General features: G+C 42.6%; 2 protein-coding genes and 1 non-coding gene across 6 annotated transcripts in view; 2 read left to right on the forward strand and 1 right to left on the reverse strand.

Moving 5' to 3' along the window:
* Nucleotides 1-25,310, reverse strand: part of H2bc9 (H2B clustered histone 9) — a 58,025-nt gene extending 32,715 nt beyond the window's left edge. For 3 of the 4 annotated variants that reach the window (XM_087589612.1, XM_087589610.1, XM_087589611.1), the window contains exon 1: nucleotides 24,909-25,310. In XM_087589612.1, the coding sequence (XP_087445738.1) occupies nucleotides 24,909-25,285 (377 nt within the window). In that variant the 5' untranslated portion in view covers nucleotides 25,286-25,310. 4 annotated transcript variants of the gene reach the window in all.
* Nucleotides 10,031-10,112, forward strand: Trnas-gcu9 (transfer RNA serine (anticodon GCU) 9). The gene has a single exon. It is a non-coding gene; the product is annotated as a tRNA-Ser (tRNA).
* Nucleotides 25,311-25,545: 235 nt separating the features above from the next.
* Nucleotides 25,546-26,187, forward strand: Hist1h2ac (histone cluster 1 H2A family member C). The gene has a single exon (NM_001408751.2). It carries the CDS (start codon nucleotides 25,582-25,584, stop codon nucleotides 25,972-25,974), a length of 393 nt encoding a protein of 130 aa, NP_001395680.1. The 5' UTR covers nucleotides 25,546-25,581; the 3' UTR covers nucleotides 25,975-26,187.
* The last annotated feature ends 240 nt before the right edge of the window (nucleotides 26,188-26,427 follow it).

Here is a 26,427-nt window from a genome sequence, read left to right on the forward strand (position 1 = left end):
GCCAGCCTCTGCTTTAAAGCAAGCTTGAGGCCAATATGGGTTACATGAGACCATGTCTTAAAAAGAAAAATTAAAAAAAAAACCTTCAATAGCCAAAATGTTTATTTTTATTTATGTGTATACACATACATTTGTATAACTAAGTGCAGGTTTCCAAGAAGACCAGAGGTACCAGAACCCACTGGTCCTGGAGTTATAAGCTGCTGGGAACTACTTGATGTATTGGAAATCAAACTTGGGTCCTTCTCAAGAGCAGTATGTACTCTTGACTGCTGACCCCTCTCTTCAGCTTCATCACACTTTTTGAAAATAAAGTCAGAGAGGTAAAAAGAACAACTTCTTAAACTTTTGTTTACCTAGTTTTCCTCGAACATAATTCTTACAGATTTTTATAATTGCAAATGATTGAGAGAAAAGTCTAATTGAAAATTTTACTACATTCTATTATTTTCACATTTTATTAAATTAAAATGCCCTTCAGTATCATTCCGTATCAATACATTTTGAGCTCCTTCACTACTTCATAAATACAATACAGAAATCTTTAAAAATTTTAATATTCAAAACCATTTCTAACTTCATGGGCAGAAAATTTGGGATCTTGCAAGTAGAATTTGAGGGAAATAAGAGAAATGGAATGTATCTGTAAAGCATATTTTACACCCCAGTTTTTTTCTGGTATATAAAAGACATCCCTGATCTATATAAGGGAACAGGTTTTCTTTTCTATCCATTCCATTTTTTTCTTCGTTAATGGGACACCTTGTACATTAAGTGATATGTGTGGGAGAAGATAAATATTTGAAATTACCAAACAGATTTATTCCCCTGACTTCCATATTAGTAAAATTAAATTACATGTTCAAATGTATATCTATTTTATGTATTTTGAATCTCAGCATGTGTTGAAATGAGTTGAATAGCTCCATGCACTTTCTATTTATTTTGTTAACATTTCTGTCAGTAAATTCTTCAAACCTTCACCTTCCTTAGCCTCTCCCCATCTTGCATATCTGGTATATAATTATTAAAATAATTGTGTCAAGAATGGTAGCTCATGACCATCTCTAAACAGATCTGATGCCATCTTCTGGCATGTAAGTGTACACGCAGACAGAGCACTTGTACATATAAATAATTAATAAATAAATGATAACCAGAAATGGTGGGTCACATCTTTAATCCCCAGAACATGAAGGGTGAGGCAGGAGGATTACTGTGACTTCACTACCAGCTTGGGCTACATAGTGAGTTTTAGGTTGGTCATGATCCCATAAGGAGACCCTGATTAAACCCCAACCCAATAAAATTCTAGAATACTCCAAAAGCAAAACAAAAATCAGTACGAATCAAAACAACCCCATCTTAACTACATTATCATTAGCATCTTTCAGAGCTAGAGACCATTCTTCTGCAATGCCTTTTGTAACTGTGATTTTTCTTTTATAATGAATATAGCAAAGACCTGTTTTATGACTTGTCTCTAGGTCCTTGATCCACATATTTTTATACTCCAGAGGTGTCCCTTTAAAACTCAAGTTATTCTGATAATTTCACTGCTTACAAAGTTCCTGAGGGTTATTCACCTTAACACCAAACCCACCCTAACAGTGCTTCACTCTTGGTGCCGATGATAATACTGACCCAAAGACTCAAAGAGCCTATGGTCTGAACAAAGTGTGTACACCAACTGGATGCAGTCAGACTGTACTCTAGAGCAACTATGGGATGATATCTAGAACGGTTCAGGAGAGGGCTACCTTCCCACCAAGTGTCCTCAGGGCCTCTGAGGAAACTGGGAATAGATCTGGATGAACTGCTGTTGATCCAGAAGTCTTCCTGGGCATTACATGAGACCATAGGTAATTGCAGTTTATGAGTTTGGAATCTCTAGTAATGCCTACTCAATGCACTGGGGCTCTAAGCTAAGGACAATGTCAACCCTCACACCAGTTATGGTACTGCAGCTGCCATGTCACCGCATTCCTCATTGTCATGGCAGCTAGATTTACCCATGCCTGTTTTCTCAGTCTTTTAACACATTAAAGTTGCTTTGATTTTTATCAGAGTTGATTTTCTTATATTTTTTGTTGAGTAGTAATTTTTAACTAATGTGCAAAGACAAATACATTTGTGGAGTGCAGTGTGATGTCTCAACACATTGTTTACTGATCAAATTAGAATAATCACTGCCACGGAGTCTTGGGTGAGGCTGGTCATTTAGGGGGACCACTGTCATTACTGCTTTAACCTTCTTGTAAGTCTTCAGGCTCCTCCTTTCAAGCTCTTGATACAAGGTCCTGTTATTATGAAGTCCCACTCTTTGTCTGAGGTGCTGAGGGATGCTAGATCTTTCTTTTCTATGACTGCCTTTGGGAGATTGCTGACTTCCCTCTACTTACAACCATAGCCCTTCCCCCAGCCTTCAGCTTTCAGAGTTCTGTGTTAAGTTTGCACACTTTCAGCATTGACAGGATTTTACACTGTCACAGTTAACTACTCCAACCTCAGTACTCGCCCATAGGCTATATATCAAACTGCACAGGTGCACAACTAGCTCTCATTGCTAAGCTAAACTCCTGATAAAGGAGTAGAAGGGAGAAAGGGCTCATTTTGTCTCCCACCTTGAACTTAGTCCAGCTCATCAGGAAGCATGGCAGCTGTATAGTGGGAGAGTTGGTCACATTCATCAGCAGACAGGATGCAGAGACGGTGATACTCAGCTCCTTTTTCCTTTTTATTCTGTTGCTACCCACATCCAGGCAGGTCCTGCCCCCCTCAATTAAAACCCACTGGAAACTCTCACTGAGCACCCAGAGATGTGTCTCTTCCATGACTGTAAGTTAGGTAGGCTGATAATGAAGATTAACCTTCACTCAGAACTAAAGCAATCAGGACTGACCCGTGAACTTGAAATGCTTTATACCCCTCTTCCCTTTCTCTGCTTCCTATCAGCAGTCATCTTTGCCGTGTGTGTGTGTGTGTGTGTGTGTGTGTGTGTGTGTGTGTGTGTGTGTGTGTGTTTCTTTTGGAACAGTCTCATGTAATGGAGGTTGGCCTGGCCTCAAACACATTTTACAATTGAGAGGGATTTGAAGTCTTCCAGCTTTTACTTCTGGAACAGAAGTTTGAGGGTTACGGGTGTGTGCCACTGTGCCTATCTTTGGCTTTTTATTTGTTTGTTTTTGTTTTGTTTTGTTTTCTTCAAGATTACTGGCAGAAACTCTGTGTGAACATTGGCTTGTACCCAAGCCTGGGATGATGCAGCCTCATGAGTAGGTACATTAGGTACTACCTTTCAGCCTCAGTTTGCTGCACTGCAAAATGAATGATTACTATTTGTGCCCATGCATTACATATGGTATGAACTGGAATTCACAACCCATAGTGTAATAAAGCACCAGGCATATCAATAAGCATGAACAACTCTAACTAATATTTTCAAATAAGTGTTGATTAAAAACGTAGTTAGAGATCCAGAATCTGCGTGGTTTTGTTTTTGTTTTTAATGAATGTTTGCTGGTTCAGCAGTTAAGAGTGCTGACTGCTCTTGCAGAGGACCCGGGGTCAATTCCTGGCACTCACATGGCAGTTTGAAACTAACTATTACTCCAAGATTTGACGCTGTCACACAGACATACTTGCAGGCAAAATACCAATGCACATAAAACAAAAAGTAAATAGATGTTCAGATGTTCTTCAAAACCTTCATTTAAAGAACAAACACTTTTATGGGTTTCTGGCTTGGGTCTAGGGTTTCCTATCTTCCTGGGATCTCTGCCTTAATGTTATTGAGGACCCAAATCAGATTTGTGGTAAGCTTTGTGATACCTATTGAAAGAATAAAAAATGCAGCTAAGAAGTCAGAAGTTTAAAAATGCTATCTCACCCCTAAGAAGCCCTAAATACTTCAAATTCCAGACCCTGCCCTCTATCTGTAAGTAGGTAAAAGGTCACATTTCTTGAGCCTGCTCTCCCAGGAACTAGATAAAAGGACTTAAGATAAGGCCCTTAGATATGTGATTCCCGACCTAGTAAAGATAATAGAAAGCTTCTCCCAGGAACTAACTGACCATAAAGTTAAATTAGAATCCTAAGAGAACAACCCTGAGAAGCAGGAAACTTCTCCTAGGAACTAAAGGGAACACAAAGTTAAATAATCTTGAGAGACAGGAAGCTTCTTGTGATTTTCCAATGACACCACCCCTGCCCCCTTGGGTTGTGGTTTCTCCCTTTAAATACCTTTTCTCCCAGCCTCTCAGGGTGGAACTCCACTGCCCCTGCATGGGATACGAGTCTCGACCCCAGTGTAGAGATAAACTTCATGTGATTACAGCAAGGATGGTCTTGTGTGAATTCTTGGGGGGTTGCATCATCCCGAGACTTGAGTGAGGGTATTCCCATTCGGGGGGGGTCTTTCACTATTATAATAATTTAATTATTTTTGACTATAAATTTAAACTGTAGCAGGGGATGAAGGAGGTGACCTTCCTGAGTAGATTTCGAGTCATCACTGGAAACTACTTTAAAGGGCATGCTTTACATGGAGCTATGTAACAACTCAGGCAGGCAACCATGTCCATTTCAGACAGTTTTTCAACTAAAAGTGGCACCAGTGCTTGATGCTTTATAAAATGAAGTCAGATTATTTTCAGTGGATTATATTACCTTATAACCTGGTGTCGGCGCCAGCACCGACACGGTACTGAGAATCGGGCGAAAGCCTACGGGATGAAAGAAACACACACACACACACACACACACACACACACACACACACACAGGTTATCGTGTCAAGCCAGGAGAGAAGGAGAGGAAGAGAGAGAGAGAGAGAGAGAGAGAGAGGAAGAGTGAGAGAGCAGAAGGAAGAGTGAGGAAGAAGAGTGAGAGTCTTCTGTAGCTTTATTCACCATTTATATACCCAAGTCTCCAGGTAGAAAATAACTGGGAAGCACAGTGGGAAACCCTGGCTCGTGACTACCTGGCTCGTGACTACCTGGCTCGTAACTTCAGTGACAAAAGACCAACTATGAGACCTGAATTAATTAGGGAGAAATCCGAGAAGACCAGCCTAAATCTCAAGGATAAAGGCTGAGGAAGCAAAAGGCAGAAGTAAATTGACCACCACCCAGGTGTGGTCCAGGTGTGTCAGTTCCACCTGCATCAGCCGGGCTCAGCAGAGGTCATGCAGTGGAGACACTGGGTGTTCATTACTTGGTCTTTTCTTCCTGTGCCGTAAATACATGGGAGACGCCTCTGTCCAACAATCCCTTGACTTTTACTGTGGCCATGCAGTTACAAAGCGGTTCACTACAATGGTTCAACCTGGCTCCCCATAAGAACAACTATAATTTTCAATACTGTTAATGGTTTTGTTCATAAGTCTAGTATATAATGATGCATGTTTTATATATAATTAACAGTCTGCTGAGAATGCCAGAGGAGGTACCTCCTTCCCTCATACCTCACCATACCTCCACCAGAACGTATTTCCCCTCTCTTTATTATTTTTAAATTTATTTATTTATTATCTATAAGTACACTGTAACTGTCTTCAGACACTAGAAGAGGGCATCAGATTTCATTACAGATGGTTGTGAGCCACCATGTGGTTGCTGGGATTTGAACTCAGGACCTCTGGAAGAGCAGTCAGTGCCCTTAACCACTGAGCCATCTCTCCAGCCCTCCCCTCTCTTTATATAAACACATCATATGGTGCTGAGACTCAGATTGAGAAACTGCAGGTTTGCATCCCTCTGCTACCACATGGAGATCCAATGCTTGCTAGCCCAAACTTTGGAGAACTGGTAAGCCCCCCTCCCTTTGTTGGTCAGAGCACACTTCGCCATGATCCCAGGGGAGGGTTAACCTCTTCCTTCACAACAACCCTGTGGCATGCCTTGGATTCTGTGTAATTTTCAATAGGGCATAATATATGTTTTTTTTTAACTCAGTATCAAGCAAGGGGCACACCATTTTCGAAAACATGGCTTGCTTATTTATAATAGCCAGAAGCTGGAAAGAACCCAGATGCCCTTCAAAAGAGGAATGGACACAGAAAATATGGCACATCTACACAATGGAATATTACTCAGCTATCAAAAACAATGACTTTATGAAATTCATAGGCAAATGGAAGGAACTGGAAAATATCATCCTGAGTGAAGTAACCCAATCACAGAAAAACACACATGGTATGCACTCATTGATAAGTGGATATTAGCCCAAATGCTTGAATTACCCTAGATGCACAGAACACATGAAACTCAAGAGGGATGACCGAAATGCGAATGCTTCACTCCTTCTTTAAAAGGGGAACAAGAATACCCTTGGCAGGGAATAGGGAGGCAAAGATTAAAACAGAGGCAGAAGAAACACCCATTCAGAGCCTGCCCCACATGTGGCCCATACATATACAGCCACCCAATTAGACAAGATGGATGAAGCAAAGAAGTACAAGCTGACAGGAACCGAATGTAGATCTCTCCTGAGAGACACAGCCAGAATACAGCAAAATCATAGGCGAATGCCAGCAGCAAACCACTGAACTGAGAACGGGACCCCTGTTGAAAGAATCAGAGAAAGGACTGGAAGAGCTTGAAGGGGCTCAAGACCCCATATGAACAACAATGCCAACAAACCAGAGCTTCCAGGGACTAAACCACTACCCAAAGACTATACATGGACTGACCCTGGGCTCCAACCTCATAGGTAGCAATGAATAGCCTAGTAAGAGCACCAGTGGAAGGGGAAGCCCTTGGTCCTGCTAAGACTGAACCCCCAGTGAACGTGATTGTTGGGGGGAGGGCAATAATGGGAGAAGGATGGGGAGGAGAACACCCATATAGAAGGGGAAGGGGAGGGGTTAGGGGGATAACAATGGAAATGTAAATAAGAAATACTCAAGTTAATAAAAAAAAAAAAAAGGAAAACATGGCTTGTCCTAAATTCACCTGGTATGTTGGCTTCTTATATAAATGCACTACCTCTACTATAGTGAGCCATATTGGATTTGGGCCTGGGCGCTTTGTAACTGTATGGCCACAGTTGAGATTACTGCCATAAAGTCATGGGATTGTTGGACAGAGGCCTCTCCCATGTATTTATGGCACAGGAAGAAAAGACCAAGTAGTAAACACCCGGTGTCTCCACTGCATGACCTCTGCTGAGCCCGGCTGATGCAGGTGGAACTGACACACCTGGACCACACCTGGGTGGTGGTCAATTTACTTCTGCCTTTTGCTTCCTCAGCCTTTATCCTTGAGATTTAGGCTGGTCTTCTCGGATTTCTCCCTAATTAATTCAGGTCTCATAGTTGGTCTTTGTCACCGAAGTCATGAGCCAGGGTTTCCCACTGTGCTTCCCAGATATTTTCTACCTGGAGACTTGGGTATATAAGTGGTGAATAAAGCTACAGGAGTCTCTTCTGCTCTCCTTCCTCTCTCTCTCTCTCTCTCTCTCTCTCTCTCTTCCTCTCTTGGCTTGACACAATAACCTGTGTGTGTGTGTGTGTGTGTGTGTGTGTGTGTGTGTGTGTGTGTGTGTGTTTCTTTCATCCCGCAGGCTTTCGCCCGATTCTCGGTACCGTGTCGGTGCAGGCGCCGACGCTCTACAAATAAATAAATAAATAAATAGATAAATAAATAAATAAATAAATAAATAAAATCTTATCTTTATATCCACAGGTCAGCGCAAGTAACACCTTTCATCAAAGAAGCCTCTCTTTATAGCAAATAGGAACAATCACAAAACAAAACAAACAAACAAAAAACAAAAACAATGCAGAGATCAAGGGTTGTGGGGAGTCCAGCCCCACCTGATAACATCATATAGATCCCAGCTTCTGCATCTGGTCTCAGTGGAAGAAAAGGCAGATAGCAGCTCAACAAATAATAAATACCAACAAGAAGTGTGGTGGGGATCAGTTGGCCAGATGGCTCATTAGTAAACTGCTTGCCTCAAGCATCAGGACCTGAGTAGAGTCCAGAGCCCTTGCTTGGAGTTTTAGTTGTCGTGGTTGTTGCTTTGTTTTGTTTTTGTCAAGCATTCAACAAGTGCTTGTAATCCTAGTACTTTTCCATAGGACTCGAGTGCAGTTCCCAGCACCCACGTCATGTGGCCTGTAACTCTAACTCCAGAGGATCCCACACCTCCTTTCCCCCCTTTTTTTGCTTTCTCAGGTATCCACACGTATATACATATATACCCCCATATTTACACTCACAAAAATAAACAAGTGAATAAACAAATAAATAAATGTAAATAAATCTTAAAAAGAAGGGAAGGAAAGGAGGGAGAGGAAGGAGGGAGAGGAAGGAGGGAGGGAGGAAGGAAGGAAGTGAAAGATCCTCAAAGGGAGACCCTCACTCAAGTCTCGGGAAGTTGCGGACCCCAGACACACAAGAGACCAGTCTTGATGTAATACGTAGAGGCAAGGTATATTTCGGAGCTCCGGGTCGACACATATCCCACACAGGAGACAGAGGGGTCGACCCTGAGCAGCTGGGAGAAGAGCTATTTAAAGGAAGAAGTCACAAGCCCCAGGAGATGAGGGGACGTCAAAAGGAAATACCAAAAATGTCATAAGGGGAAACTCTCAAAGCCACAGGACTGTTCTTAAGACTCTAGGGTTTAAATCAGGGGAAAGGTCAAGCCTTCATTCTCCTGAGCACAGATCTTGATTCCTGTCCTTTAGGGTAAATGTTTGTCAGAGTTGACAAAGCATCTGCATCTGATACACATCTGGTTAGGCTTTGGCCCTGGTTTCTTGAAATATTATCTGCAGGACACAATGGCTGGAACATTATCTGTAGGGCACAATGGGGGCTTGAACAAACATCACAGGGGCAGAACAGAACAGGTCACTCATTTACTCACGTCTGGTGACATCCGGAGGGTCAGTGAGTCAGCACCAGTCCTCCTGCATTTTTAACCATCTGTCTTCCTGAGTCAGATCCTGTTGCTGAGTTTTGGGCTAATTTAAAACTCTCTCTCTCAGAAGGAAGGAAGGAAGGAAGGGAGGGAGGGAGGAAGGAAGGAAGGAAGGAAGGAAGGAAGGAAGGAAGGAAGGAAGGAAACACCAGGGAGTAGTTCAGTGGCTCCAGCACTGGGAAGCGAGAGGGCTGTAATGAGTTTGAGTTCAGTCCAGGCTACATCCTGTCTCAACAAAACAAAAAGCAATACAAAAAACAATTTGCTTTTAACTCATTTTCAAGGGGACATTTACGGTTTGGATTAGTCAGTAATCCCTATCCATGTTTATCTATCTCTACTCTATTTATTATTCAATTCCTATCACAAACAAAAACATCGAAAATAGTAATATCCACGTCTTTCCTTTCCAGAATCATCCCTCCTTTCATCTCCTTCCCCTGCCGGTTCCTCTCTTCATGCACGCGTGCATGTGTGCATCTGTGTGCATGTGAGTGCCCATGCTTTCTCAAGCACCACGTTCCTTGTAAAATCAAAGCGAGCTAGACAAGCCAGAAATCTCTAGTGCCAACAGCCTGGGAGAAGAGCCCAGGGATCAAGTCCTAGTAAGCAGAAAATAGAGAGGATGCTGAGTACGGTCTACTCTGATCCAGGGACCACTTTCCCAGGAACTAGCTCCCAGAGATACGTGCTGAGTCATCTGGGTGGAAACCAGCACACGTCATGGGCTCCAGGGGGCGCCGTCTGCCAGCGAGGCCTGGGCCCACCTCTGTCACGACCACCCTTGTCACACCCACCATAGTCTCCTGTACGGCCACATCCTCCGACCTCTACTGGGAGGGACCGCCTAGGATGTTCCTGCCGGATGTTCCAGGTCAGAGGACTACTTTTTCGGAATACAGCGAAAGCAAGCACATCCCAGTTCCTTGTTGTTGTTGTTTCTGTTGTTGGGGCTTTTCGCCCCTCACATTTTCTTCCCGTCTAGGTCATTCCTCTACACACAAGCCATATGTCCACACTGCCCCCAGTGAGCGCTACATTGTGGCCAGGTGCCTCAAAACTCTGGCCGAGCCACGTGATAGATACCTTGGTATGCTTTGACAAGGTGGCCGAGTGGTTAAGGTGATGGACTGCTAATCCATTGTGCTCTGCATGTATGGGTTCAAATCCCATCCTCATCAGTCTGCCTTTTATTTAAATATGAAGGTACTATACGTAGTTGTGAATTCAAGTCTAGCTTCTTTATATGTAACTAAGTCTCATTTGCTTAGTCCATGGGCGTGGTTCCAGCATATTAAATCTTACTAAGCTCTATTTGACTTCACTGTAGTTGGCTTGGCACCCCCTGTTGCTAGGGTGTGAGCGAAGTGCCTGGTTTGATTGGTTTAATGCAATTTCTCCTGGGGAATTCCTTCCTGGCCACTGTAAGAAAAACTAAAAAATCAAGAATAGATAGAAAAGAAGTAAGGAGAAGAAAAGGAGATCCTGATAAAGTTGAAGTCCTTTCTTTACTTCATTTTATGACTTTAATTTCATTTTGATATTCCCATTCATACGTGTATACCAGTCCCTCTTTTAGAAATCAACATTACCATGAGTGCTGAAAAATAAAAGGTCAAAGTGCACACACACGAGAACCGTCATACCAGACTGGAATCATTACTGCTTACATACTGTGTACATCATGAAACAGGCTAATTTTCACATGTATTTTGGCTCTACTAAGAATGGCTAGAATCTTGCAAACTCCATTTTCTAATTATGCTTTCATTTACTATTAACTTATCAGTCTTAGGATTACTAACTTCCCTTCCTCCAGGCTGAGCAAACATCTTGTTAGAACAGTCAAAAAGAATGTAAGAATAGATGATAAGGTGGGGGGAGGAGCTGCTATGAAACACAGTCTTCTGGCCACAGCATGGATGCTTAGCAGTTGTGGTTACCTGCGCAAGATCAAGGCACTTAAAAATACCAGCACAGATTGGGGAGGGGACTGCAGAGGCTGCAATCCCAGCTGATGACTGACTGCTGGGGGAGAGTCACATTTTTTTGGATGGAGTGATCACTAGGTTGCCCATTCCCCAGCGGATGACTCACAACCACGTGTATATAGGGAACAAATTAAATCAAAGGGTAAATAAATAATATTTTTTAAAAATCATGAAGATGGAAGGCACGTGCATTAGGGGAAGGGCATTTCCGAGGAGATTTAGATGGGGGCGGGGGTTAAGATCAAGATACAGTGCATGCATGTATAAAATTTCAAAAAAAATCGGTTTTTTTTGTTTTTTTTATTTTTTTTATTACTTGTTTTTATTAACTTAAGTATTTCTTATTTACATTTCGAGTGTTATTCCCTTACCCAGTTTCCGGGCCAACAACCCCCTAACCCTTCCCCCTCCCCAAAATATCGTTTTTAAAAACTACTAACTGCAAAATTATTAAATAATCATAAACTTTTAAAAATACACTGAAATTTATGCTAATATAAAATAGCCATGTATTATCTCAGAACTTCTATTTTTTGAATTTATGAAATTCCCATTTTATAAAATAGGTTTATACTTATTTTTTCAGAGATTTCATTGTTGTTTGTTTGTTTGTCTGTTTTTTGAGACTGGCTCGCTCTACATAGCCCCTGCAGTCCTAGAACTCACTGTGGTAGGCCAACTTTGCCTTGAATTCTGCCTCCAGCTTAAAGGTGAGAGCAACCACACACAGTAAACTTTTCTTTTTAAGTTTTGGTTTTAAAACACCACAAAAGCCAAACAGTTCACAAGTAGAGACTAAGCAATCTCAAGGCAAGCATAACCTTCACAGAGGCATCAAGATCCTCCTCAAATCCAGCCACTAACCCAACTTAACTTCCATCACTTTTTACAGTTTCTTTTTGCTTCTTGTTTTCTGAGACAGGTTCTGTGGCCCTGGAATTCTATAGACCAGGCTGACCTCATCGCAGAGATTTGCCTGCCTCTGCCTCCTCAGTGCTGACATGAAAGGCATGTGCCACCCTCAGCCATCTCTTTACATTTTCTTATCACCAATTCATCATTCTTAAACATTAATGCTACCCATCTGAATAATTTATATAACTAAAACCTCACTGTTTAAAATATTTATTATCTTTCGATTTCTGAGGGCCAGAATGCTAAAAACAGGGTGGCCTAGCCAGTCCCTTACTTTCAGCTTCCCTCTGGAAGCTACACGTGCCACACCAGCAGAAGGGTTAGCTGTTGTTATGGCTGGAGTATGAAAGGATCGGCTTTGTCATAATCGCTGAACTGGGTTTGACAAGATGTTGGGTATTCTAGCAGCTGTGGTCTGGAGTGGAGGTTCCACTGAGATCGGGAAGACAAGGTCCCCTGATGGGACATCCCGGGAAGCTGGCGAAGAAGCAGGGATGTATTGGGGTAAGATGGGCTAGAAAAGGCCTCGATGATTTGGGCTAGTGTGGGTAAAACTTGTAATAAGAAAGGGACAAGGTAATGGTAAAGTGTTTTTGTGTATGCGTTCTTTTAGAGTTATGTTTTAGTCTTTGAACCCTGACTAGAGATAGTTTACACCCTAGACATGAGAAAGAATGGGTTTGGGAAAAACAGTCCTCCCAGACTCTCTGCAGATGCTTTGGAGAAAGAGAAAAACTTTTTCAGAGCTCTCCTAGGAACAGAGGGAAGGCAGAAGAAGTCCTACCTCTCTGCTGGCTCCTATTGGAGAAATGTTTATTTCTGGTTCTGGGTTCCATAGGTAGGATATCTGGGTCCCTTCGGTGGGACACCATCTAGTTTTTTCCCTCTATGTCTATTGTCTGTCCTTGGTGCACCAAGTCATCCATGTCTGTCAGTTTATGTCTGTGGTTTTTGTTTCTCGTTGCCTAAGTGTTTTATGTTTCACATTCAAAAGAAAAAATGGTAAAAACTTTATCTGCTGGTCATTCACACCTTGACTTGGTTTTAACTCGTTTCAAAAAAGGAACAAATGAATAAAAAGCAGTTTCAATCAGTCTTTGGAGCCCTGCACCTGTAGCTAGGAGCTAGGTCAGCTGGAGAAGCTGCCTGGGGGCTGAGCGTCTGCACAAGCTGATCTTAAAGGCACCAGTAGCTCCTCAGCTTCTATGGTAAAGCAGCTGATGGCTGTTTCTCTTAGAAAAATCCCTGACTTATTACTAGACTTAGCAGGTGACAAGGTGCTTCTCTTAAAATCACAGCTAGAAAAAGTAAAAATGGTGTTTGGTCTAAATATTAAAGATATGTGTAGCCACTTCAATTTTGTTTCTAGTTGGTTTTAAATGTATAAATATGCTCTACATGCCTTGGTTATGGACTATTGGCTTTTAAGTTATTGGATATGGTTAAAAAATTATAACATTGGTAACAGAAAGTTGGCATAAAACTGGTAATTTGGACGGAGTCATTCTAGACAGCATGTGGCAAGAGCCAACCTAGGGAAACAGGTCTAAATTGAGATAATATTTTTATGGAATTCTTATCCTAGAAACCAGGCTTCTAAAAGATTTTAAGGCAATGTCTCACTGTGGAAATATTGGAGACTGCGCCATTGTGTGTTCATATGTGGGAATTGGCAGTCAAACCTTGTAGCATGAAGGATAAACTCGGCGTTTTGGAGACTGGATTTTGGAGGCTAGATTGTTTGGAGGTTGAGTTTTGCTTTCCAAAGTTGTGGTTATGCTCTGGTGTTACAAGGAGAACTTAAAGATTGTGGTTAAGGATTGCCAGTGTTACATTGACTAACTCAAACTTATTTGTAATTTTTAAAAAAGGCAGAGATTGTTACAGGATTTATAAAGGATTGATGAGGTTTTAGAACTTGTGAGAGCATTACAGCCTGTTTGCTTACTCCAACTGCCATTTCAAGATAGATTTAGAAGATTGTTTTTATGCAATTGTTTATGTCCTGGCAATTGTAGGACATGAAAATATTTTAAAAAGAAACCTGGTGAAACATACCTTATTCCAAACAGCAATTAAATTGGTTATTACAAAATACTAATATTTGGCCTATCACATATACAAATTTTTCAGGCAAAATTGATAATTTTACTCTTTGCATGCTTTTGTATTTCCAGTAAATTTGTGCATGCAACCCAAAAGAAATGCGCTTACTGTATTTATAGGTGGTTTATCTAATGAAAAGGCTACATATATGATTGGATCATTTGTTTATTCTCTTGAGTTTCCCCTTGTTCAGCACAGATTATTGAATTATGTGCTGTAGCTGCTGTTTTTTAAATGTTAAAAAATCAAGCTTTCAATTCACATACCAATAGCCAATGTGTGGCTTATGGTTTAGAATTGAAAGTTTTCCTTTTTTTTAGATACTACTAACCCTTAAGTTTTACAACTACTTAATGCTTTATCAGAGGCAAGTTTTCTACATGAAATCAGTGAGTGATGATTTCAGTGTGAATGTCTGACAACTCACTATCCTTTTAGAGCTCTGGCTCAGGCAACTAAACAAAACCATAGAATCATACCTAGCTCTTTGGAAATGGTAATGGAATTGATAGCACACCCTCACGAAAAGAGGAAGACTCCATTTGCTTATGCTCAACTCCCAGCCTCGCCCTGCCAGCTCAGGGATTTCTAGTAAGGCTGAATCTGGACAATATTTACAGGATTTGACATTTCTAATTAATGCTTATGTTTAGGTGAATAAAGCTTGTGAGGGGCTTGAGAGATGGCTTAGTGGTTAAGAGCACTAAATACTGTTCCTTTATAGGCCTTTTAAGAACTCAAACTGAATTGCCTGAACCCTCAAGTGAGGGCAATGCCACAATAAATTTATTACCAGGCAGATTATACGCCTTATATAAGAACAATTAGTCAAACAATTTCATTCTTTTTATCACCAAAACAACAATGCTAGAGAAAATAATTTGCACGGAGCCATATTGGATTTGGGCCTAGCCGCTTTTTGACTGCATGGCTCAAAGTGACTAGGTGACTCTGGGCTGTTTGGCCACAGAGACTCACCCCTAAGATGACTGCCATAAGTCTTAAGATTGTTGAATGAAAGCCTCTCCCATGAATTTACGGCACGGGAAGATAACATTCAAAGGATGCTTCAGCTCGAACAGATATCAGTTATCTCCTCAGTCTACACCCGGTGTCTCCACCACCTGACCTCATCGCCTGACCTCTTTGCCTCCAGCTATCACTGCCTATACCCTCCTCTCCCCCTCCTTCATGTTTCACAAAGGTCACTCCCCCTACCTGAAAGCCTTAAAAGCTGTAACGTTCATCCCAATAGACGAGACCTTGACAATAGAATCTTGCTTGGTCTCCTTCTTCTCTCGCCCCCCATTTAGGCCCAAGGGTAGCGCCCCTTCAGGACCCTGAATAACTGGGTCCCCGCTGGCAGGGACAATAATTTGGTATAAAAATCAAATTATAAATACAAGTGCTCAGTGACCTCAATTTCTTTCTGTATCACATAATGGTGTTAATTCTTGAGGATTTATCTTAATAAATAATATCTTAACAATATCTTAAAACATAAAAAGGGGAAGTTATATCCCTGTATGCTATACAATTATTTAAATAATGCTCTTTTTATTTCAATTTTAAAATTTGGATGCCAAGGAACACTCTGAGTGTTTATGGTACCCTACAACTAGGCCTAGGTGAAATAGAAAGACCCACATATTGGCATGATCCTGTCCAGGTATTTTATATGGGGAAGAGCGCATGTTTGTGTTTTTCCTACAGGATGCTGCAGGAGTGTGCCAGCTGCCAGAGTGGCTGGTGAGACATGCTGATCCTGGGAGCATGAAGATTCAGCTCTCCTGGTTCGGGTCCCTGGAGTCATTCCTGTGCCCTTGGAGGAAGATAGAGGATTCCCCCTCATCTTTTGTCATCACAGAGATTTTGGCGTTGCTGCAGTTATTGTTACCATCTCGAGTGTCCTGTCCCACCGCAGCCTGAGCTCCAACCCTCTGTGCACTGCTGCTTGCTGGAGAAGACTGGACTCCAGTTGTTACCCCTGCCCCCCTCATTTCCCTGGAGGCTGTTGCCACTGTGACTGGTGTTGCCATTTTGCAGTCTGTAGCTTCACAGGAATGCCATCTGCATGAAGCTGCTGGAGACTGGGGAACTCTGCCCTGGTTGTGTGGATCTCAGACAAGGTTCCATTGCCTGCCGGTTGTTCCAGAGAAGAATGACCGATCCTGAACTGTCCTGGGAAAGACTTTGGCATTTTTGCTGCTATTGTAGCAGTCATTGCTACTGCAGCCATTGTGTCTGCAGTGTCTAGAGTTACCCTCCTCCCAATCTATTGTTAGGCAAGCACAGTGGTGAACTTTCTGGAGTAGTTGCTGATGATTGGGAATTCTAAATTTTATTACAGGAACGGCTTGACAATGGCCCTTGGTGTTATGGCCCTCTGAGTTTCAGCCCTAGGGCCCTTGTGCTTCTTATCACATGCACAACAGCACTTCTAGTCCTGGGCAGCAACTAAGCAGGTGTTGTTCTCCTTGGTAGGAGACAAACCTTCTGCCCAAATTGGGCTCAGCCTTCACGAGAAGCAGTTAGCTGAGGATGGGCAACTCTTTGGGACCAGGCCTCACCTAAGGCAGGAAATTCTGAGAGTGGCAGAATTTTCCAGAGACGGGAAAGAGGCTTGATATATCAAAGTGTTTCAGGCACTGCTGAAATTAATATAGGGAGACTTGCTTAATAAAAAAAATAAAATGAAATAGGGGACTTGTCAGAGCCTCCTGGGTTCCCTGCAATGTTTCAGCCCCCTTGTCAGACCCATCTGGGTCTTTTGCAGGGTTTGACCCCTGCTGAGCCCTGCTGATGCATGTGGAAGACTTTTGTTCCTAACAAAGGAGCAGTTTGGCCCGGTAATGACACACCTGGGCGGTGGTCAATTCTTTCCTGTCTTTTGTCTTCCCAGTCTTTTGTTTTGGAGATTTAGGCTGGTCTTCCTGGATTTCTCCCTAGTAAATTCAGGACACATAGTGGGTCTTTTGTTACCAAAGTCTCCAGGTGGGGTTTCCCACTGTGCTTCCCAGAATTATTCTACCTGGTTAACTTGGGATATATATTTGGTGGATAAAGCTACAGGAGCCCCTTCCTTTTCTTGCTTAACACGAATAACTTGTGTGTATCTTTAATCCCGCAGGCTTTTGCCCGATTCTCGATTCTCGGTGCGGGCACTGACACTGGAAGCCACCCCTATTGATGGTCATTTGAGTTCTATGTGGGCAGCTTACAATGTAGTGGCTTGTTTCACAAGAGCAAGCAAGCTGTAAGACACAGACAGAGGGACAAAAAGTGCTTTCACTTATGACCCAACTTAGGAAGTAACAGGCTGTAAGGATCCATGATTCGCCAAAGAATGATACCCCAGACTCAAATAATATGCAATAACAAAGAGCGTTTATTTAGCAGAAATTCCTGCATGCAAGAGTCTCCCCATTGAGAATAGAGACCCCTGATAGGCTCTCAGGTCCAGCTTTTATTGTCAGTTATGGGAATTCCAGTGAGTTGTATGTATGTCCCATTTACCTTGATCCATCAGCTCTGTCTCTAAGGGTCTGACTGATTTTACAACTGCTTAGGCTCTGGAGACTTCCCAGAGTAGTTACTTACTCATTCTAGCTACCTATGCTTGCTTCAGGATTAACTGCCCAAGGCTGTGGCTGGCTGGCCACAGGTTCCTAGATCCAGGTTCTCATTTCTGGAAAACAGAAGCTTAGGTCTAGTCTCCCAAACTGCCCGTTTGCAGCTTGTATGTAGTCAGCCTGGCTCTGGCTAACTCAGTCCTCTCAAGGCCATGATATCCAGTACATTTTATTCCTTGGAAGTGCTTAAGGCTGTCTAATCCCAACTTGTACAGCGGTTCTCAACTGTCCTAATGTTATGGGGTTCACTTGGTCCAACACAACTCAAATACCAGGTCAATGCAGAAAAGAAAGGTTTGTTGTAATCAAGCCAATATTGATGGATCAGAGCCACAGAACAGACTTTGGAGCTGAACTAAGACACCTCCCACCCGCCTCTGACCCCACTCCTGGAGCCAGAATGTCACAGAATGTTGTGGTGAAAAGCTGTAAATATCTGTGCAAAGTTACAACTACATTTTTTTCACCAATCAGGATTCAGGAATAGGGGACTTTCCTGGGAACATTTCTTTGTGATTCGTTTATCCCGTTTGCCCTGGTTGGTTTACTCAGCTTTGGTGGGGCAGACTTGACTAGCATTTATGTTTCAACTTGCCCACCAGGATTCAGTTACCCAGGGAGATTGTGGGAACTTGAACTTTTATTTGATCCCTGTCTAAAACAGAAGATTTATTCAAAATGGCTTCGGTTTGTTTCCCCATACACTAATGCTAAGTTCCTTGTGTTGTGATGACCTCTAACCATAAAATTATCTTTACTGTACTTTGTAATTTTGCTACTGCTATGAGTGGCAATGTTAATATCTGATATGCAGTATGTCTAATAGACCACCCCTACCAAAGGGCTGTTAACTCCCAAAGGGGTTGCAATCCACATGTTGAAACCCAGTAACGAAAGATGAAATCAAGGGATGCCTGCTTTGAAGCATTCTTCACACTTGAGGAGTCTCCATTTCCTCAAGAGTTACAAAATTTATTGTTTTGACCTTATAATATATGAGCTGGGGGAAAAGGGATTACCACCTTTTCTGACTACAGAATAGCTCATACAGCCAAGGCTAGCATCAAATGTTAAGTAAGGAAATGTACCCATGATTTACTGGTTCTCATGCCTTCACCTCCCCAATGCTGGAATTACAAATGTGTGCCACCTTGGTTTGTGTCTGGATGCAGGGGATCAAACCTAGGGCTTTGTTTAAACTCGGGAAGCAGGATGCAACTTGGGTACATCCTCAGGCCCTTGGAATACTGATGAAGAGACTGGTAGCAAAACCATTTCAGTTTTACATAATAGAAATATTTTCCAGTTCATCATTTGTTTTCTAGCCTTATTTTTGATTTGTTAAACACTTCAAATGTGTGCATATTAATATTTCTTTATTGTGTTTGTATGTTCTAAATGAAATATTATAGGACAAATAAAAAAATACCACTTTGAGACTAAGATTATGACCACCGCACAAATCACCAGTCACCTGCTTCAACCCTGGCACTTGCCATGATACAGGAGTTTGAGACAAAAAAACAGAAAGGCTTATTTCCTACAAGATTTGGCACTATTGCCCCTGTTTTGGAAGGGCTGCTGGCACAGCAAGAGAGGCTGTCTTAGTAGAACTAGAATGTGTGTCCCCACATAGTTCTAAGTCTACCAAAAACAATTTGTCCAAATGTTTGATATTGCTTCTTATTAAAACAGCCTCCAGATGGTACTGCATATTTAATTGAATTCAGCCCCCCCGCAAAAGTTCTGGTTGTTGGATACAATTGGGCATAACATGAAACTGGGGCTAACATGCAGAGTTTGGAACTACCTAAATGGCTTTAAAATCTTTCTACCAGCCAGTCAGGGTAATACATGCCTCGAACCCAAGTACTCAGGAGGAAGAAGCTCAAAGCTAGCATCAGCTACTTAGCATGTTAGAGGCCAACATAGATTACATGAGAACATGTCTCAAAAAAAAAAATAAAAAATAAAAAAAACCACCAGCAACACACACACAAAGATAAGAAACTCTGTAACCATGTAGCTTTAGGGAATTAATTCACTGCTCTCCATATCCTTCATAAATCCTCTTCTGTACAAAGAGACTATGGGAATGTCAAGTGTCAAAGGATCTTTTCAAAATCAAATATGTTACTGTGCTTGCAGTGGTTGAAACCAATGATGGATTTCTTTCATGTTTTACTCTTATTGTCAATGTCATCGTCACGCTTTGGTTCTTTACATAATTACACCTCGCACTGTCATTCTTTCACAGTAAAAGGAGCAGCTCAGCTCTAGCCATTGCTGTGCTCTGAGCATCTAGTGCTGGTACAGGTGACACTCTGTTGCTTCTGCCCTGGGCTCAGCACTTCACAGCTAGCTTCCACTGTGGCAGTAGAAGTGAGAGGGGCAGCACAATGACTACTGAGTACAAGACGTATCCGAGTACCACCAATGTTCTCTCTCTCCTGGTGTCTTGAGGTCATAACTCTTGGTGTAAGACATTGTCATGGCCTGAGTCAGGAAAGCCGCCATAAATAAAAGTTATGAATTGTCTGTTTTCTCCCAGCATTGATGATCCCGATCTTTTCAGGAAGAATCAACAAACTCTGAAGTTTGCATGCTCAGTTCAACTTTGCACTTAGATTACGTGACCAGGAAGACGATGACTGAGACAGAGACTCTTATTCCTGTGTTGCTGCAGAAGCCTAGAGAAAAGACAGCAGGTCAGATCAAAGGGGTGGGAACAAATGGGCCTCAAAGGAAGAAAATAAAGAGCAACAGAGGGTGGAGGCCATAAGCACACAAGTAGAGACTTCTCTGACAAAGAAGGACAATCTACTCATTAGGCATTCAGGGAGAAAGAACTGGATATCACTAGGAAAGGGTGTGTGATGAAGAGCAATCATCTGAAATCCAAGTTAGGAGGGCAGGAGCTCATCTGAAGGACTTGGCAGAGTTACACGAACAAATGAACTCTGCAGTCGACTTCCTTCACTGGTATAGGAAGGCTTAAGATGATAAAAGATCAAAAATCTAGAACTCTCTCTAGAAGGAAAATGCTCAGAAATCTGGGACATTCCATTCCACCAGGCTGGGTCACTGATGTGACACAGCAGCTCTTCACAGGACTGCCACCATGAATGAAAGTATGAGTGAAAAAGAAGGAAGGGCAGGGACAATGGAGATGTGTCAGGTTGTTGAAGATGAGGATGAAGGACATGGAGGAAACATTTGCCAAAATGGAAGAATGCATACAAACAAACTGTTTGTTTTCACTACCGAATGTTGCCACTAAACTATGTTTATTTAAGAGGGTAATTCTCTCTCTTCGGTTTCCACTTCCTTTCTGCAATGAAGATAGTTAGGCTGAGGAGGCAGCTCAGTGGGCCTCAGTTTCATCTGTGAACACATTTTTTTTAAAGAAAGAAGAAAGGTAAGGTTGGTAGTGAGAGCAGTTGAAGATAGGTAGACCATTGGGCTCACTGGCCAGACAGCTAGCCCAAAGGACTTGGCAAGTCCCACAACAATGAAAGATCCTTTTACAAAACAAGGTGGGGATTACTGAGGAATGACACCTAAGATTGTCCTCTGGACCCTACACACAGTCACACATGCACTTACAGATATGTATACCTGCATGAACATACACATACAATAAAATAAAAAATAAATACATAAAGATAATGATTTGTGCTTGTAAAAGAAAATAGATTGGATTAAGTAAAACAACATGACCAATATTTTATTGTTCCCAACACATTCTGCTGAAGAGATTGAGCCAATGACTGTTGTGAGAGAACTCTTTTAGAGAGAATATCAGAGGCATATCTCAGCCCAGATGGCTAAAAGCGGCTAAAGAAAGAAGTCAGCTGAACAAGGTGCTTGCCCTAAATGACAGAGAAAACTGGATAACTCAAATATGGTTCTAAAGACACAAGGACAATCAGAACAAAAGAAAGAAAACAACACAACAACAGATTAGGCAAAAGACAAGCAAAACTAACCTTTTCTGGCATTTGGACCTGAAAGTCTATCCATTCAGTGTAGTGGTCCCAACCCAGACAAAAATAGCTATTTAGCCGCCCAACCCTGGGTAAGGATGGGGTAATGTCCACAACACTGTCCTCCAGTATTGAATCTAACTAAACACAGGGGTGTTAGCCATATGGATAAGTCTTTATAAACTATTGGGGTCACCCTCCTACCTCCCACCAGTTGCACAGCTAATTTAACCTTAGGTATGCTGAGTAAGTGCTCTAAAAGTTGAACAAACTTCAAGCCCTTCTGTTATCTTGAGACAAAGTATCATTAAGTTGTGTGTGCCAGTCATTCCTAACCTAACCAGAGTCATAAATTCTGGGGCCAGATAGATAACTCAGCAGTAAAGAGCACTTCTGATCTTGCAGGGGACCTAAATCCAGTTCCTAGCACCTACACTGAGCTTCTCACAACAACCTGTAATTCCAGATCTGACATCTTCTTTTAGACTCCATAGGCACCTGCACTCACATGCACAAACCCATATGCATGAACACACATAATTAAAATAATAATAAAAAATACACAGGAATGGTCTGTATTTTTACACACCATTTAATCCCAGAAGTTTAGAGGCAGAGGTAAGAAGAGCTCTGTGAGTTCCAGGCCAGCCAAGGCTATGCAGTAAGATCTTGTCTATAAATATGTTTAAATTAACTCTATTAAAAGTTCTAAGTTCCAACCACAGAGAGATACAAGATTTATAGCTACCTTTTTTAGTATTTTAAAAGAAAATAAGGTTCTGTAATTGCCAGTAACCATTAATGAAAAACATTTAGAAAAATGAAGAAATCTGCATCTTTGCAAAATTGAAGCTTTTTTTGTTTTTGGCAAGTGGGAAAACTTGACATTGAATTAGAAGCACTCAGAGGAGCCATTTTAAGTGGAATAAACTTTTTGGGGGCTCTTTTTTGGCAACAGTAAAGCAAAGAATAATTACTTCATTAATTTATCTAGATTATATTGCCTTAATGGGGTTATTATTGCTATGATAAAGCAAGCTGGGGAGGAGAGGGTTAATTTGGCTTACACTTCTACATCATAATGAGACAGAGCTGATGCAGAGGCTATGGATGGGTGCTGCTTACTGGCTTGCTTCCCATGGTTTGCTCAGCCTTCTGTCTTATAGACCCCAGGGCCACCAGCAGAGGGGTGGCCACACACACAAAGGGCTCAGTCCTCCGGAATCAGTCACTAGTTAAGAAAATGCCCTACAGGCTTGCCTACAGCCCAATCTTTTGGAAGCATTTTCTCAATCAAGGCTCCCTCTTCTCCAATGACTGTGGCTTGTGTTAGGCTGACATAAAACCACCTAGCACAGATACACAGTGCCAGACACTGCTCTAGAACCCAGAACACTTAAGTGATTAAAATGTTCTACCCCCATTTCAAAATATCCCATCCACCAAATCCAACTCCCAAGGTATTTAACTTCTAGTGGAAAGAGTGGGTGGGTGGAGCTAGTAAGCAAATGAACAAGAAAAGAACCGTATGCCAAATCCCAGATCTTAGGATAAAAAACTGTGATATCAGTGTGATACGTAGATGACAAAGAAGACATTGCTCTTAAGACAGTTTCTGTTGTCAGGTCTCAGAAGTCCTTCCAGACAGAGAGGTGGTCCCAATTACAAAAGAGAATAACTATGTATCCACCCCACAGTGATCCACACATGCCCACCCTTCCTTTCAAAGAGGAGAATCAGGCTTTTCCTCAGAGAAGATGCAGCGGCCATGCTGTGGGATCCCTTCTCAGATCAGGTTACTGATATACAAACAAACTACTAACATAGTTTGGTCACATTACTCATGAATAGAAAAGGATTCCTTCTGAAAAGCTAATGAGAAAAGCAAAAGGCAGAAAGAACCACATTAGGAATAGCTTTAACCTCAGTCATTTGAATCCATAAAGCAGGTTAAGAGAATCCTGATAATTGTCTTTACATATCGTACATGGATAAAACTAATAAACATGGTTCTGTGCAGAATAAATAACCACAGCTGGACTTCCATAAATGCAGTGACACGGGCTGAGATCCATGCTGACCTGTGTGACCTCTGGATAAGTGGTGGGAGTTGCCGGAGGGAAGATAAAACATTAGGCTGAGGAACATGGCCTAACCTAAGTTATCCACCTAAAAGAGGAGCCCTAAACTCACAGATTGACAGGTTGAAAGACTGACTCCATCTTTTGGCAACTTTGGTTGAGTTTCCCCATGAAGTCATTTGAAAGTGTTAGGGTCATTCTGGAGATATGGCTTTGAGCTTGTTAATAGTATGTCATTGTTCATGTCTTCTTTTTAACCAAGGGCATGCCTAATCTAGAAGAGTCTGACTAGCGTTTAGTATAGAAGTTGAAAAACCTAAATGACTTAAGTATTCCCTACCCAAATAGGTAAGGATTGGGACTTTGGAGACTGCTGGGAACAGGCTCACATATGCTATTAGACCCTAGCTAAAATCCTCAGCTGTTATCCTAAATGGCCACAAGAGGTAGACATATCTTCTCAACTAATCTTCGAAATGGAAGAATCTAGCTCAGACAACTCTTCCTTAGGGCCAACAGTTCCTTCTAGCTCTCCTCTTTTTTCTGATATCCAGACACTGAACTACAAGATTTGGGGTTACCGTGCTGGACTTAACCTAGAACACTGAGCAGTTATTTAACACGGAATTCTTTAGGAATGTGCTTATTGACAAAAAGGGGTCATGTTCATTACTGAGACGGTATTTCTTTCACTTTGAAAGGATAGGGTTGTCTGGGGATGGGGTGGGGATGAACTAATTGAAGTATAACTTGTGCAAAAGTGTCAGTGGTGCCCTTCCTTTCAAATTTCCATTATACACCCTTCAGCAATTACCAACATCTTCCTCACGTTGTACTATATATAATGCATTACTGAATCAGAAAGGAGTCTAAAGACACTCCAGACACTGGCAGCAGTCACGAGTTAAATGAAACCTTAAAAAGCACCTGAAATTCATTTAGCTTCGTATTCAGTTTATGGTTAGCACAAGCGTATCCCTTTCAGGAATGAACGGAATACTTTGTTTCAGGGTGCAGGGAGTAACATCCCAAACAACAGAGGTGAGAGGACAAAGAGAACAGACCAGTAACTCTGCCCTCCGGTCTTACGCCAATCTAACCAAATGACTGTGTAACCTTACTATCCTTGTATTCCAGTATTCAGATACAAAGCTGGCGGTAGACGCACTCTTAAAACTTCAAGCTGGCAATATGCATGCAGCAGCTCCTTAAAATTGTGCGTGGCTCTGAAAAGAGCCTTTGGATTACTGTGTTAGAGGAACTCACTTGGAGCTGGTGTACTTGGTGACGGCCTTGGTGCCCTCGGACACCGCGTGCTTGGCCAGCTCCCCGGGAAGCAGCAGGCGCACAGCCGTCTGGACCTCCCGGGACGTGATGGTCGAGCGCTTGTTGTAATGCGCCAGGCGCGACGCCTCGCCCGCGATGCGCTCGAAGATGTCGTTCACGAACGAGTTCATGATGCCCATGGCCTTGGAAGAGATGCCCGTGTCCGGGTGTACTTGCTTCAGCACCTTGTACACGTACACCGAGTAGCTCTCCTTGCGGCTGCGCTTGCGCTTCTTGCCGTCCTTCTTCTGCGCCTTGGTCACGGCCTTCTTGGAGCCCTTCTTCGGGGCGGGAACAGACTTGGCAGGCTCCGGCATGTTGAGACTGTAGCTCAGGAACTCTAGGGCGGAAACTACCCGCTCTTCCTTTTTAAAGAGGCCTTATTCAAATGAGGGCTAAGAAAACACAATTCCGATTGGATATTTCTCAAATACGTCATATAAGTTCTTGCCCAACCAAAATTTTTGTTGGTATAAACGCTTCCCATTGGTCTACATAAAAAAGGAGACAGCCAATCCCATAGGTGTTTTTTCGCGCCCAGAGAAAACTATAAGAGACAGAGAACCCTTCTCTGATCACTTTCTATACAGTTTTCAGAAGTTTATTTTTGATTATGTCTGGACGCGGCAAGCAGGGCGGCAAGGCTCGCGCCAAGGCCAAGACCCGCTCCTCCCGGGCCGGCCTGCAATTCCCGGTGGGTCGCGTGCACCGGCTGCTCCGCAAGGGCAACTACTCCGAGCGGGTGGGCGCCGGCGCCCCAGTGTATCTGGCGGCCGTGCTGGAGTACCTGACGGCCGAGATCCTGGAGCTGGCGGGCAACGCGGCGAGGGACAACAAGAAGACGCGCATCATCCCGCGCCACCTGCAGCTGGCCATCCGCAACGACGAGGAGCTCAACAAGCTGCTGGGCCGCGTGACCATCGCGCAGGGCGGTGTCCTGCCTAATATCCAGGCGGTGCTGCTGCCCAAGAAAACGGAAAGCCACCACAAGGCCAAGGGAAAGTAAGACCAGCTATTCACTCACTCATCCGAAATCAAAGGCTCTTTTCAGAGCCACCTACCTTTTTAACAAGGGCTTAACATTTACCTCTTGGTAAAAGAACTGAACAGAGTCCTAGATGGCACCGCAAGTCTCCTTAGTAGGTTAGGCTCAACTCCAGTTTCTCACTAGTAACTTTGTTTTGCGGCTTTCAAATAAAGTCCCGACTCTGAGTGGAAAGGGATTAAAGTGAAAACATTCGTGGCTTCTAGTTTCTGGGTTAGTGCACGAAGAAAATGTACAGAGCAAGACGTTGCTTTGTAGGAATAAAGACTGCAGGCCCCTTCTGTGGCACTAGCTTGAGCGGCCTATGCCTAGGGATTCACGATTAAGTCACTTTAAGTGATCATAGAATTAGGCCTTTGGTTTCTTAGAGGAGCTTGTATGGTGTCCATTTCAGCAAGTAGAGCCACTCTCTTC

This window comes from Rattus norvegicus, chromosome 17, assembly GCF_021556685.1.
Source record: "Rattus norvegicus strain SHRSP/BbbUtx chromosome 17, alternate assembly SHRSP_T2T, whole genome shotgun sequence".
NCBI lineage: Eukaryota > Metazoa > Chordata > Mammalia > Rodentia > Muridae > Rattus > Rattus norvegicus.